The sequence below is a fragment of the Leptonotus elevatus genome, chromosome 20 (assembly GCF_054856555.1).
Source record: "Leptonotus elevatus isolate MCC_2025b chromosome 20, RoL_Lele_1.0, whole genome shotgun sequence".
NCBI lineage: Eukaryota > Metazoa > Chordata > Actinopteri > Syngnathiformes > Syngnathidae > Leptonotus > Leptonotus elevatus.
In genome coordinates, this window is record NC_141258.1 from 14,751,582 (window position 1) to 14,765,785 (window position 14,204).

At 38.2% G+C, this 14,204-nt stretch overlaps 3 protein-coding genes and 2 non-coding genes across 7 annotated transcripts in view; 2 read left to right on the plus strand and 3 right to left on the minus strand.

The window, feature by feature from the left end:
• The window catches only part of spag9b (sperm associated antigen 9b), a 47,345-nt gene extending 45,960 nt beyond the window's left edge, over nucleotides 1–1,385 (minus strand). For 2 of the 3 annotated variants that reach the window (XM_086063753.1, XM_086063751.1), the window contains exon 1: nucleotides 758–1,385. In XM_086063753.1, coding sequence (XP_085919879.1) covers nucleotides 758–1,057 — 300 coding nt within the window. In that variant the 5' untranslated portion in view covers nucleotides 1,058–1,385. The remainder of the gene's footprint in view (nucleotides 1–757) is intronic. The other variant, XM_086063752.1, reaches the window with a different exon arrangement.
• A 635-nt stretch (nucleotides 1,386–2,020) lies between these two features.
• Nucleotides 2,021–11,045, minus strand: daglb (diacylglycerol lipase, beta). The gene is made up of 15 exons (XM_086063754.1): nucleotides 10,385–11,045; nucleotides 10,086–10,237; nucleotides 9,556–9,730; nucleotides 9,203–9,470; nucleotides 7,777–7,899; nucleotides 7,528–7,655; nucleotides 7,327–7,453; nucleotides 7,140–7,223; nucleotides 6,343–6,420; nucleotides 6,195–6,275; nucleotides 5,967–6,094; nucleotides 5,212–5,280; nucleotides 4,794–4,866; nucleotides 4,408–4,661; nucleotides 2,021–3,016 (listed from the first exon to the last, which is right to left on the minus strand). Exons 1-15 carry the CDS (start codon nucleotides 10,477–10,479, stop codon nucleotides 2,821–2,823), a joined length of 2,031 nt encoding a protein of 676 aa, XP_085919880.1. The 5' UTR covers nucleotides 10,480–11,045; the 3' UTR covers nucleotides 2,021–2,820.
• Nucleotides 11,046–11,248: 203 nt separating this feature from the next.
• On the plus strand, nucleotides 11,249–11,320 carry trnaq-cug (transfer RNA glutamine (anticodon CUG)). The gene has a single exon. It is a non-coding gene; the product is annotated as a tRNA-Gln (tRNA).
• Nucleotides 11,300–13,072, plus strand: mrpl58 (mitochondrial ribosomal protein L58). Its single transcript, XM_086063755.1, has 6 exons — nucleotides 11,300–11,654; nucleotides 11,838–11,865; nucleotides 11,956–12,015; nucleotides 12,090–12,172; nucleotides 12,272–12,441; nucleotides 12,919–13,072. The coding sequence occupies exons 1-6, from the start codon at nucleotides 11,481–11,483 to the stop codon at nucleotides 13,001–13,003; spliced, it is 600 nt and encodes a 199-aa protein (XP_085919881.1). The 5' UTR covers nucleotides 11,300–11,480; the 3' UTR covers nucleotides 13,004–13,072.
• Nucleotides 13,073–13,768: 696 nt separating this feature from the next.
• Nucleotides 13,769–13,841, minus strand: trnar-ucg (transfer RNA arginine (anticodon UCG)). The gene has a single exon. It is a non-coding gene; the product is annotated as a tRNA-Arg (tRNA).
• Between the last annotated feature and the right edge of the window lie 363 nt (nucleotides 13,842–14,204).

Below are 14,204 nucleotides of genomic sequence, written 5' to 3' on the forward strand. Positions count from 1 at the left end.
CACTACGATACCGAAAATTAGGGCTTGGCGATATGGCCGAAAAATAAAATCTTGATTTTTGCAGTCATTCAGGACGATTACGATTTTAATCTAATAAACCCAAGAAACATTTATTTAAAGGTTTCATTTATTCAAAAATAATTCCTGTGCAAAATGTTCAGACAACAATAATGTATACTGATTCTAAATTAGTTTTAACATAAAATCCGCCTTCATATTTGTACTTAAATGCCTCAATTAAGTAATTGGTAGCTACTGTAAACATGATTTGTAAACCACCCAACCAGCATTGGGGGAAAATTACAACTCACAAAAACATTTGGATGTAACAGAACATATGAACAGCAACTTTTAATAATCCAGAAGACAAAACTCGATTTTGTGATTTAAATTTTCAACGATTTGATTTTTAAAATCACGATGTATCGAATTTATTAGATTTATTGCCCAGCCCTACCGAAAATAAATAAAAACTAACTACTGTATAATGAAAAATCCTAAATTCTGATTGGTGCAACAAGTTGCAAAACACTTAATAGAGTTCTGGTACCGTTACATTATTTTCCATAAATTATTGCCAAAACAGAATGTGTGGTTTAGGAAATGGACGGATGGATGGACTTTAATTTAGAGTGTAGTGCATAACTAGTATTAATTTCAACAGTTGAGTTGGATCATCTGCCTCTGTACTCTCTCTAACCCACAGGCATCATGCGAGTTGTGGTGGGAAATCGGATTGTGTGAGGCATAAACGCACCTCTTCAATGTGCTTCCTCAGCGACTTTTCTCGTTCGTACTGGGTGACAAGTTGCTCGTTGTCCTCCTTCAGCAGCTCGAGCTCCACTTCGTGTTCCTGGTTGACAGCGAACACTGAGTCCAAGTTCTCCAGCACGGCGACGACGAGCGGCATCAGTTCCTTCACCACGTCCTCGTCGTACTTTGCGATGAGCCGCTCGAACTCGCGGTATATGGAACTGGCAAGACCGGAGACCCGCTCGGACATCATGGTCGAGTTGCAGGAGTCGTCCTGGTAGAGGACGACGTCGTCCAACTCCATTTTCTTGCCGCCACTCGCACACTTCTTCCCCCGGCTAACGTGAGCGAGCTAGCCGCGAGCTTCGGGTTGGCGTCCGGAGGCTGTTCGCCCGGTTACTCTGGAAGCACTAGATCTTGTTTCTAAAGCATAGCTCAAATGTTCTGCGCTGTAACGTAGGATAAATTGTGCGTCCTTAGCTTCTATAAATGTTGGCTTCTCCGAGCTTCTCTACACAGTTGACTTGAAGAGCTTTGCTAGCCTTGTTGTTGTTGTTAGCAGTCTTGAAAAGACTTTACTTGGCTCCTGATTAGTTTCACTGTCCAACAGATGAGCTCCTGCTGCTGCATTTAGGAGCAGTCGGAAAGGCTAACTGGAGTTAACTCCGCCAAGTTGTAAGAATGTACAGTCAGAAAGTACATCATGTTTGATTATGATTTAAAAAATAAAAATGCGAACATAAGCCTGTTTGACTATTATGATTCAATTGTTGAGCGTTTATATTCAAGCTAAATTGTAACTTGAGCACACCGAATGCGCATGGATGTGAATGCATTTAAATAGGATTAAAATTAGTAAATTTGTCAACTCGGTTATATGTTATCACTAACGAAAAACTTGAATTAGTTACCAAGGCGACTCTAAGTACAGCTACAGACCGCTTTGTATCTAAGTTCGTCGAGTAAAAAGAGAAGTTTGAATTTCCGAGGATAATGAACACCTCACATGTTAGGGAAGGTCCGTTGCCGTGACGTCATTCTAACGCGGGATGGGAGGATGGAGTCAGAACTTGAAGTGCAGCTAATCCTCAAACATTGTGTAAACATTTCTGGATGATTTATGCCTCCACCCCATTGACTCATAGGCTTCACTTGTTTCTTCCTTCCGAAACTTTCACATGTATTCATTATTACTAGTAGTATTTCAAATCATTTTGTTCCCAATGTGATTTAAGACAACATTAATTAATGGCAGGCAGTCAAAGGATGTCAGTACATTCCACAAAAGCTTTTATTTGCATCATGTAATTCAATGCAATATATTTGGAAAGTAAATGCATCTGATGATTCAAACCTTAATTATGTACTGCGTTTTTGGGAGGAAAAAAATCCATGGCATGTAATTTAGCAGATTTTTTGGATAGTCTTTCTCCTCCTGAATTTGCACTAACATACGACTGAACATTAACTGGAGAAATTCTGAGCAACACTCAGAACATGGTTGCCTTTTTCTGTCAAAACAATTTAACAGACTTTTTCCCGTAAAGCATAGGCACTGTTCACCCTGGCGTCTCAAAACAGATAAACACTAACCACAATTACTGTACAAAGACACATTTACACTATCAGACAAAAGTTACTCCTTATTATACTGTCATCCTTGATCATTCCAACCAACAAGGAAGACAAGTGATCACTTTGAGCGTTATTGTCCAGCAGAAATACACCATACACACAAACATAAATTACAACAGGATAAATAGTATACAATACAAACGTGTCAAATATTGTACACAAACCACATTCAGAGATCATGCCAATTGTAGAATTGAAGCATTACCATAAAATGAATAAAAGTGCAAACAAAAACAGAAATCCAATGTGCCTTTCTTAAAACAGCAATTTACAATGGAGTTTAAACAGGCCTGTTGGGAAAAGTGCAACAGAAAATAGGCATAGGAACAGGATTATAGGACATAGAATGTACGTGGAGAAAGCCAAACGTCTTATTTACAAATTAAGTGGAATTGTGTTCCGTAGTCAAGACAGGCCTGTTGTGTAGTACATTCAGACAACGTTGTGCTGGTTGTGGTTTGAGGATGACGGGCAGAGCGAGTAGGGCTTGTCGCTGGTCAAGCTCTTGAGAGCTCGGAGCACATTATCCGGCATGTGATCCACGAGCATTCGAGGGCTGATCAAAATACTCCTGAATGCCATTTCATTTGACCACTCGGCACGGTATCGGACCTGGGATATACAAGATCTGGGAGAAAAGGAAAATACATTTTCTGATGTTGCTTAACAATTAAATACATGCAAAATAAAAATCAATTGCAGGATAAACATGTAAACATGATTATATTTGAGTCGTGTTTGAATCATAGACACAAGGTTTTCGGTTTCGGAACATACAGTCATATAACATTTTGAAATTACGATTGGCACATATGCATGGCCTAGAAGTGGTCTTCATACAAATATATATTGTAATTGCGATTTTACTCTTTTCTATCTAGAGTAGGTTAGTGATAAGTCTGTATGTACCTATAGGAAGTATAGTAAGTATACTTGCAGATAATTGGGGTTAGGTCTACAACATAGGAACAGAACTCAGATGTGAACCAAGGATCTGCTCGACCAGTAATACACGCAAACAGACAAAAAAAAATGTAACACCGGCATAAATAATAATAATACTAAAAAATATTGTGTACTTATTGCTATTGCATGGTGACATATGTACAGAAGTGAGATTTATATCCAGAGGGTGTGTCTTTAGCATTCATGTATGTATCACATTTTTTGTTATACATTGTGTTCTTTCATATTATTTATGTCAAGGTACCGCCACTTTAGCTATATTCTACTGAGCAGCTAGTACACAAATGCCCCCCCCCAATTTAAAAATAAAATAAAATAAAATAAAGAATAAATAGTAATAATTTCCAATTCTGTGGTCATATGGCCTTTGGTGATGTCGCCACTCACCATAAAAAAGTGTGTCTACATCGTGTTTCTTGCTAAATGGGTCTGTGTGTCATTTTCATTTTACCTGAAAAACTTTACTAAATTGCAATTTTTCTCACTTTGACAGGCACATTTTTTATTATTATTATTATTATTTTTTACAAATTCTGATTTCAAATTGCAAAGGCAATCGTGTATATTAGTGTTCACAAAGTACTAGTACCACTTGTGGTATGTGGGCTCCCTCTGCTGGTAAGGAAAATAAGTATCACCTATACTGTTCAGTTGTATTTTGCTTTTTAGAAAATACATTTGCATTTAATCTTTAAGAACTGTTTTTTAAACTTTTATTAACGTATATTTCTTAAATAACTTTTATGTGCAACAATTTTTTGTCAAATCATTGTTTTAGTACAAACATTTTACTTTCCTATAATTGAGCAAAGTGTTAATGTTCAACTTGTACATGTTACAGTATAGTAATAATATGAAATAGTTTTAGAGAATTAACAAATCTGTCTTAAGTTTGATGAACACTTAGAACGACTATGCTACTATACAAAATTGCATAACTCTTCACAGCATTTTAATTAGGAAATGCCAATGTAGATTGTGTCTGCCTCTTGAAGAAAAAAAACTACATGTATGCAAATGTTGCTGTATTGCCTTGATGATTAGGGGACAAACCTGCGGGTAGGCCCATCTTCTATAATATGTAGAACACGTCCAGGCAGGAAGAGAGGCATGTGTGGCACAGTATGAACAGGTGAGTCGTCCGACGCCAAGCTTTGATAGGACGACGAGTTGCGGATCAAAAGTGATTCTTCTCCCAGCAGTGGCTGACTAAGCTCCTCTTCCCTCCTGTTCTCCATTTCAGAGGGAAAGTCATCTGGGTCTCCACCAAACAGTTCGTACCAGCATCCCTGCAAAAGGATGCGGTACTGCAACACACACACGCGCGCGCAGACAGCTGACATTGAGGCACAACTATAATAAGCAATGCATTTATATATATATATATATATATATATATATATATATATATATATATATATGCTTGAAGGGGTTCTTACTTTGGGTTTATTGCAATTTGAGACGATCTTGAGGATTTTTCGTTTCAGATCCTCCATATTGGGAAGGCTCAATCTAAATGGAAAAAAAGAAAGCATGATTTCAAAATACAGTAATAACATGAGAGACAAAGTGTAAGGCGCAGAAAAGGTTAGCTTGTGAGTTGTCTTTGTCTCTCTGCATGTAATAGCAGGGCAGTGCTAAATATAGTCTGCATTACACATTAGTCTATAACAGTACACCACAGCGCATTCATTTAGGGAAAATTACAACACACAAGCCTATTTTACCTCCTACAATACACAGTCCATCCAAATAATGGTAAAGTACATTGAAAATGTATTCAATCTATGTAATAAGTCAATTTTTTACAAACCTGGACTAACTTCATCAAAGTACTTGTGGTGGTAAACTACTTACCGTGAAACTAGGTCTTTCCCCAGTACAACAGAGACCACAAAGTCCTTGGAGTAATCAGCTAAGGCTTTGCTGTACATGAAATGAATGCAAAATAACATTTATTAGTTCCCCTGACCAGAAATCCCCATTCTATTTCTATTTCAATGTGTTTTAGTTTAACGCTTAAGAACAATTGTAAAAAATAAAATAAACATACTTGGCTCTCAGTATTATTTACCTGTACAGTGTTTAATTAATTAATTTAATTGTATATACACATAAGACACAATTGTTGACAACCTTCCATTAAAAAACAAAAACCCCACCATTGTCACTGTAATAATGTGAAACTGACAAAGTGATAATATATGAAATTTTACTGAAAATTAACTTAATAAAAATCAGGCATTGCTTTATGTTTGTGGTTCAAACGCAGTATATATATTTTTTAATAACTGGGAACTGGGTTGGACAAAAACAATGATATTAATATTTCTCCTGAGCAAACAACTCAAGTTTCTCTTCTGTCAATCTGAGTACTGGAGTATTTCAAACTACTCGTGAAAAATCCCTTGTGTTTTTAACATAATTGTTTTTTTAACATATTAAGGACCAACAGCCATTAATTGCAAGTATACATGTAGTGCACCTACATGGATGCTTTGAATTTGAAAACAAATGAGAGATATTTGTTGTTCTTTTCATGGTGACCCTAATGCTCCTTCATACTTCTACCATTCAGCTCATGACCAAGGAATCTGACGAGCCTTTCTTACCTCAGGAGTCCCCCCGGTGGAGAAAAGGCGTAGCACTTCAGGGTGGGGAAGGAGTTGCGCAATAAGATGGCAAGCACTGCAGCTGCACCAGCGCCCAGACTGTGACCAGTAATGACCAGTTTGTACTCCTGATAAATAAAATGTTCATTTAGAAACTGAATTGTGTATTTACTTGGGTTGTAAGTAATCTGGGAGGGGGCAAATACTTTTTGACAGCACTCCACTTACTGGTGCAATGGAGAACGCTTGGTTCAGGATTCCATCGTTGACCAGCTTCCTGTAAATGTAAGATGCAGCCTGGATGATGCCCTGCAAGAAAAAAAAAGTGAAACAAAAATAACGAAGAACAAAATGAAACTTTGTATTGGAAACGTGCCTTGTGAGCGTAGCAGGCTCCAGTCACGCCATCAATAGGCAAGTTCTCACATTCAGCAGAAAGGTCTGTTAGGACATCCTTTAGGAGACACAAGGAAACACACATTGAGTCATATTCTCCCGTTCAATTGTGGGTCAGTCTTGTACCAACTCCATTCAGTCATGTACAGTGCATGGATACATACGCACACTTTCACTTCCTATTTCTATTTATGTATAATTGACATTTCAGTTTCTGTGAGCACTATTTATGCAGTAAAAGGTCATTTATTCAAAAGGAGAACAAAAGTACAAAGCATGATGAAAAAGTTAATTAAATTAAAAAAAACATATTTGTTAAAATTATTTCATTAAAAAAATATATATATGTTGTTAAGCTCCTTAATTTAAACTTTTCTTTATGAAATAGAATCTTTAGGAACCGGAATCACATCCGCAGACAGGGCGTGGGAAATTCTAACCTGATTCCAGTCTGAAAACTATTGGCCAGAGGCTTGCAGGAGTACCCATTGTGAATAGCTAAGATGTTAATCTACTAATTAGAAGACATTTCAGTCATAAATTGTCAAATAAAAAGGCTACTGTAAAGATATATTTTTTTAAAGTTCTATATTGCAGCTTTAAGTATATTTTAGGCATTTACTAACGCAGCTTTGCCATCAAGACTTGTCTATTTCGAAAAATGCATGTTTACTTCCACTTAAAAGATGCGCGACATATTTGAAACCAAAACATAGACAAATATTGTTTATATCATCCACCAAAGATTGCCAACTGCAGTCAAATGGGACAACCCACCTTAAATGACAGTGTTCCTCTGACAGCCACAAGAATAGACTCCCGCTTATGATCCAGAGCCACAAAGAAGGGGATCTCATAAATCTACAACACAATGTTTGTTTAGATGACATCAAATCAACAGAAGAATTTCAGTGACTGAAGTACATTAACAATTGTTTACGCCATCTTTAAATGTGTGATATACCTGATTGTGGAAGCTGACATGAATGAAGTCTCTGTAATGCAATCCGGTGCTTTGCAAGATGGAAGAAAAATGACAGCCGAGGTGGTCTCCCCCCACAATGTCGTACTCGGCAGCACGACTTCTACAGCTGACACCCAAATATATTTTTAAATACCAAATAATAAATCTCGTAGACTCTTTTGATTGAAATATAAATCCTACCAGTCTCCGCTAAGTTTGCAGGGTCCGGTGAGAAGGTTGGAGTAAATGTACAAAGGCCAGCCGTAGGCCGCAGCAGCAAAGTGCATGCGGTGGACGGCTTTCTCCAACTCTGACTCCAGATCTTCTTCCTTCAAATTGAAATTAACATTGAAAAATGTACTTGTTTAACATAAGTGTAACTGAACAATGTCCTTTAAGCAGTTATCTGGATACAATCTGATTGGGGAAGGAATGGGGTGCAGTACTTACAATGGGAGAGGATGGACTGTGATCAATAGTGACATCTGGATCTCTGCTTCTCTCCATCTTGTCCTGTTCCTGATGCAGCAAAGCCAAACCGGCAGCAATGTCACTGGTAACCAAGTCTGTGTCCTGCAACACACATTTCAATACAGGGAGGGTAAAAAAATACAACATTTAAAGGTTATGAGCAGCTTGCAGTTTTCCCCTAAAATTATTATTATATCTTAAGTACTGTTAAGTGATTGACTATGGTGACACATGTAAAAACGTGGGTTACTTTGGAAATGTAAGAATGGAACTCTGTTGTAAACTCAAGACCCCTTGCAGTGTAGTGCCACTTGTAGTCGGAAAAGAAATAGTAGAAGCCATAATAGTAGTAGTAAACAGAGTTTTATTTCATTCTCATTAGCTGGTATTTGCTCTGCTGTACTGTGTCTTATTTTGTAATCTCTAGATTTTTTATTTTTAGCCAAAGTGTGTAAGATCATGACTGACAGGCTTGGCTTTATACATGTATGTATTTTGCATATTACAATTCCTGTACCTTGCTTTGCCAGATTTGCTACTGCGAGTCATGATTATTTTTATTTTTAAGAATCAATATTTATTTAGTTAATTATTGTCAAAAATGTAAAGACATTAGTAAGAAAAACGGAGGCTATGCTAGCAAAAACAGGTTTCTGTTTTGAGATAAGCCTTGTCATAATGAAATAGTCATAATATACTGTGCTGCTATTACACCAATAAATGGCTCCTTAGTTTACATCATATTCCTTAAATTTGCGTGCAAGTCAGTACGCACCCTAGTCCGGGGTCACCAATCTTGTTGAAAGTGAGAGCTACATCTTGGGAACTGATTAATGCGAAGGGTTACCAATTTGATACACACTTCTGAAATAACAAATTTTCTCAAATGACTTATAATAATATCGTTATATGTAATTATTAATAATAATATTAAGTTATTTGAAGACACTGATCATGTTAATGATTCCTCACAATAATGAGGAAACAGATAAATATTAATATTTCTATAAATCTCTGCCAGTATTTACAATTGTCAAATTATCATTGGTAAACATTCCTAGAAAATCACAATGTCCAATCACTGGTAGGTTATTTTTAGAACAGGTCTGTGGGCTACTCATGTGGTCCTTGGGGGCTACCTGGTGGTGCCTGCAGGCACCATGTTGGTGACCCATGACATAGTCTATAACCAACTCATAATTGCAGTAAATATTTGTATGAAAAAAAGTTCTAGGTCCGAGTGTGCCTTCTTGCGTTTTGCGATGACATTCTTACACTGCACCGTAGTCACTAAGCTATGCTAATGATTTAAAATAATCCCAGAAAATATTTGTATGAAAATTAGTAAGCACAGCAGTAAGTGAGCAGCAGGCCTTTTAGGGGGTATTGCTAGGAGATGTCTTACAGAGAAGAATCCGCTGACGAGCTGAGAGATGCTGGAGAATGCCGCTCTGTTGCTTTCGTCTTGCGGCAGGCAACAACACAAAAGTCGTAGCCTACTCTCCCACACCTTGACAGCGAGTGAGCGTGCGGTGGAAAGGAACTGAGTTCCCCCGCTGCTCTCTAAGTGTCGCACTCCCAGGGGCTCCATGGCAGCAGCTGAAGGCCGAGGGTTGCCCAGTGGGTCAAAGACGAATATAACGCCGAGAGCAGTGAAGAGCAGGATGATCCAACTAGAAGAGGAGAAATGCTGTATCAAAATAATTCTTAAAACACAATAGGATGAAGCACACTAATGTAGAAAGATTCATATCCAACCTAGCAACCACTGCTGCGATGACAGCACCCACGGTTGCCGGGTCACAACCTTTGCCATCATCAGACACCCACACGGCCCCCAGACAGGCCCACACGAGCTCGGGAAGGTAAAGAAGAGCTCGCAGGTACACCAGTGTAGGCATGGAGCGTCGCGACCCAGGGTTTGTTATGGTACCTGAAGGCAAAAACATTATCAACATTCATGCAACTAAACAGTGGCAATGTTTAAGTAAACTAATGGCTTAATTTGCATGTTGTAATACAGTACTACTATTAAGAAAGACAGAACGGAACTACCATTACTCTGAACACCTATGCTCTCTAACCTTTGAATCTGTGAATCTCGGGTGGGCTGGAGCCTACCCTAGTGGAGCTACAGGGCATATAGACAAATAAATGAAATTCCTATTCACGTCTAAGAGCAATGTAACATAACTTGCACGTTTTTTAGTACTCTGGGAAACCACATTAACTAAAAAGGTCTACTATTACAGCAGATGGAAGTTATTGTTTTATGGTATGAGGATTACCTTGAGCACTAACATATACAATGGCACATAATGACAGGATGATAAGTGCCAGCACCACCATGAGTCCAATCAGGTAGATGTGAAGAACACCGTTCCCGTTACAATCGAAATGACCCTTGTGATAAGAGTACAGGATGATGGTGCCAATCCACCTAAATGAAAATACATAAAGTGGGGCGTAAGCAAAGAGAAACCAACGTGCTAACTGCATTCACGAATCAAAATACTGTAGTAGAGTTACAGTTAAGGACTATGCAATAAAAGTGTTTATTTGACATCTAATGTAGACACATACATACCAAAGTGCGCGGATGAATAATTCGAATGCTCCAGGGAAAACTAGATCATCACTGGCGATTCCCCACCGCCGACCAAAAACCACCAATCCAGGCATTTTGGGTTTAAAACGAAGAAATGTTGACTGGAAGTGTTAGATTGCTACAACATATCTTTAACGCGCGCTTGGAGCCATTCATGACTCCACTTCCTGAAAGCAAATCAGTGTTGCCACATTGTACTTTTCCTACGTTGCAACACTAGCTTCAGATTCCTGTCTCGACACGCCATTTTACACTACAACAGATAACAGAGTGTCTTGATTGTTTACCATCGTGGTGATAGCCAAAGTGTCTCGCTATTCGTTTCGACGAAGGTCAAATACTAGTAACCGCGTGCTAAGCTGACATTAAATAATGTTATTACGGTGCTTTAAAGGAGGTCAGTGGGATTGCTGATGTTACGTGACGAGCTTCTTATCTTCCAATGTTAGCTACAAATACTAAAAATAAACCTATTTCAAGATAACGACTTGAATCGATCACACGACTCGTAGTTTTGACGTGTTACAAAAATATTATTTTGTCGCACGGCCACAGTATTTGTTGCGAAAAATGATTGTTAACTAATTGTAAAACAGACTTGTTTTCATTTCCATCCGCATGTAGCAACCCTGCGCAACAAAGCGTTGTTTGTTAGTTCCGCTTCTACTTTTTTTCTGGCAACGTATAATTAATATATATCGCGCATATTCCTATAGCCTATATTGCCTTTATTGTTTTTTTTTGTTTACACTCTTCTACTTTTAATCCCCATTGTGTGAAATATGAGGTAGCAGGCCCGTCTTGTTCATATATTTGTAGAAATTTGCCCATTCATCCATTATCGGTTCCATGGTGTAATGGTTAGCACTCTGGACTCTGAATCCAGCGATCCGAGTTCAAATCTCGGTGGAACCTTGGTTTTTGCATTTTACATAATATATGGAGGTTGTTGTTATTGAATTCTGTCAAAAACATATTCACCTTTAAATGCTCTTTTTATCACTAGAGAAATGTGGAAAGGGGTAGGTTGTCTGTTCACGCCGTGGTTCGTCATTTCCAGTGACGTCAAGGCATCATGGCGGCACTGGGACATATGGCTCGACTCTGTATTTCCCTTTACAGTAATGTCCGAGTTCGTTCAATCGTAACTCCGCAGTCAGCAAAACCTAGGTTTGTCCAGACTAGTGAACTAAAAAACTGCCTGCAGCCGAACGCTGGTTATGCAAACCGAGGGCCAGATACGGAGCAGGTTAGTCAAATAGTGTGCTGCATTGTCGTGAATGTTCTCTGAAAAAAATGAAGGCATCGTTCTTATTTTATATTTATTATTTTTGTTTTGACTACGCATGACTTGTATGACTCACATATAATTGTAACGTTTCATGACGCCGATTCAAACGACTGATATTATTTTTTACCTTTTTTTTTTTAGGATGCCCAACACGTCCATGTTCCAGTAGGTAAATATTTGCCAACTAAATTACAAAACCGTTATATTGTCCTACTAATTTACTGATGCCTACTTTTTAATAACACTTTCTTTTCTTTAGATCGTCTGACAGTGTCTTATAGTAGAAGCAGTGGTCCTGGTGGTCAGCATGTCAATAAAGGTTTTCAAACAGTCAAACTGAGAACGCTGGATTTCTTTGTGTTCCACGTTGACAATGCCATTTTCAACCCACAGTCAACACGAAAACAGAGATCAGATTTCATGTGTTAACTGCAGACTGGATCCCAGAAGACGTGAGACAGAAAATCATGCAAAAGGTAGTAATCTTAAAAACATAAGTATTACCTGTGTTGTTGCTCTGCATTTCTAATTTAATGGTAATTAAAACAATTGAGTACAACAATTTTGCGATGCAGAACAAAAATCGTATCAACAAGGCTGGTGAGTTGATGGTGACGTCAGAGCTGAGCAGGAGCCAGCACAGGAACTTCAGTGACTGCATACAGAAGATCTCAGCCATTATTATTGAAGCTAGCGAGAAGCCACACGAGGCCACGCCAGAAGATATCGCCCTCAGGAAGTCTAGGTAACAATTTTACATCATGGTTCTTCATATATTGGCTGGTGTGTTTTTATACACTGATACAAATGAATAACTAGGTAGGATGTATATTAAATATTTTTTGGGGGAATCTTTTGCATTTGTTTTGACTATGTAGATCACAGTTATACATTTTTATCAATGCCTTCTCACTTTATATTGCTACAACCTTGCATTTGAACAGGGCTGTGTTGTAGACTGTAAACTTTTAATTTCTACTCACTGTATGTATTGTGATAACATAAATACAAATATTTTGTGTTGCCTTGCGGTTTCTGTCATATTCTTGTATAACAAACAGCACTTACTTCTGCTATGTGTGTGCATTTACCTTATGTAGGAATTCCACCTTTCAATTGCTTTGTAAAGGCCAGCCACTGTTTGGGGAAAGGCTGTGGACTGGTTATCTTTCTTTTATGCATAGGTCCTTTAAGGCTCTTAGATGGGAAAAATGTTTTTCAGGCTGGACAAGAGAAACATGGAGAGACTCCGACAGAAGAAAATCCGTGCTGCTACCAAAGAGAGCAGGCGACTGGGCTTTGATTGATGTTCCAACCAGCTTTGTAATTTCACTGTATTTATTCTATTTTCTTTTTAATAAAAGTTTTGAAAAATGTATATGCATACTGCTTCAACATTCACATTCGTTGACAGTTTAAACAAACTGTTTAACCACGGATAAAAAAAAAAAAAAAGTGCCAAGGAATCAAAATGTGCATAATTACTGTACTGGAATATAGAAATGCATTACTTGTCACTGATATCAGCTACCACCATTTGTTTATCAGCTTGTTAACACTGCATTAGCATAACATTTACAAACTGGAGCATAATCTAGCATAGCAAATATGACTTTATTAATGTAATGAATTACTACTATACTGCAACAGCATAACTGTGTGGGTCATACGCAGAAGTGTGTGGGTCATACGCAGAGTGCTGCGTCAAATTCGGCAAAAAATTCATTCATCCCATATACAGCATAATACATGTACAAGTGGGTGTGCGTGGAAGCGTTAATACTATTAGTAGCGACGAATGCTAGCGTTATAAAATCTTTTTTCGAAAGAAACCCAATGTCAAAAACATAGCAGAGGATGGTTTCGATCCATCGACCTCTGGGTTATGGGCCCAGCACGCTTCCGCTGCGCCACTCTGCTTCGATTGGTATAGTTGTAAAATGTAATTTATGTACGCACCACCACACGCACATGAATTCAACTTTAATCGGTGGATGTCGTGAAAAAAAGCCGTGAAGGCTTTTGGGGCGTTTGAAAAGTTTCAGTAGTTTTCAATGAACAAGAAAAAATAACGACCACGAAGGGACTCGAACCCTCAATCTTCTGATCCGAAGTCAGACGCCTTATCCATTAGGCCACGCGGTCTACATTGTCATAGGTGTGTAATTCCCACAAAGTATATATTATTTATTAGTGGTTCGCCGATTGGAAATACGTCTACCGTGGCAAATTCACCGTGCAAGCTAACAAGCCTAAATTCTCAACGGCTACTTCAGCAACAAATTAAAAGTACACATTATTTACAAAACTGTAGGCGGACAGACGTCATATCCACACGAACGACTTTGACCATGAAGGGCTTCGGCCGGAAACGGAAGTTTTTAGTGATTGAAACAAAAAATAAACATACCATCGAGCGCATTTACTAATTTTCCAACATTGCTGACATTACTGATAAAATATAATTAAATTCTACTTATTGATGTGTATCTTATTGTATTCAGACAA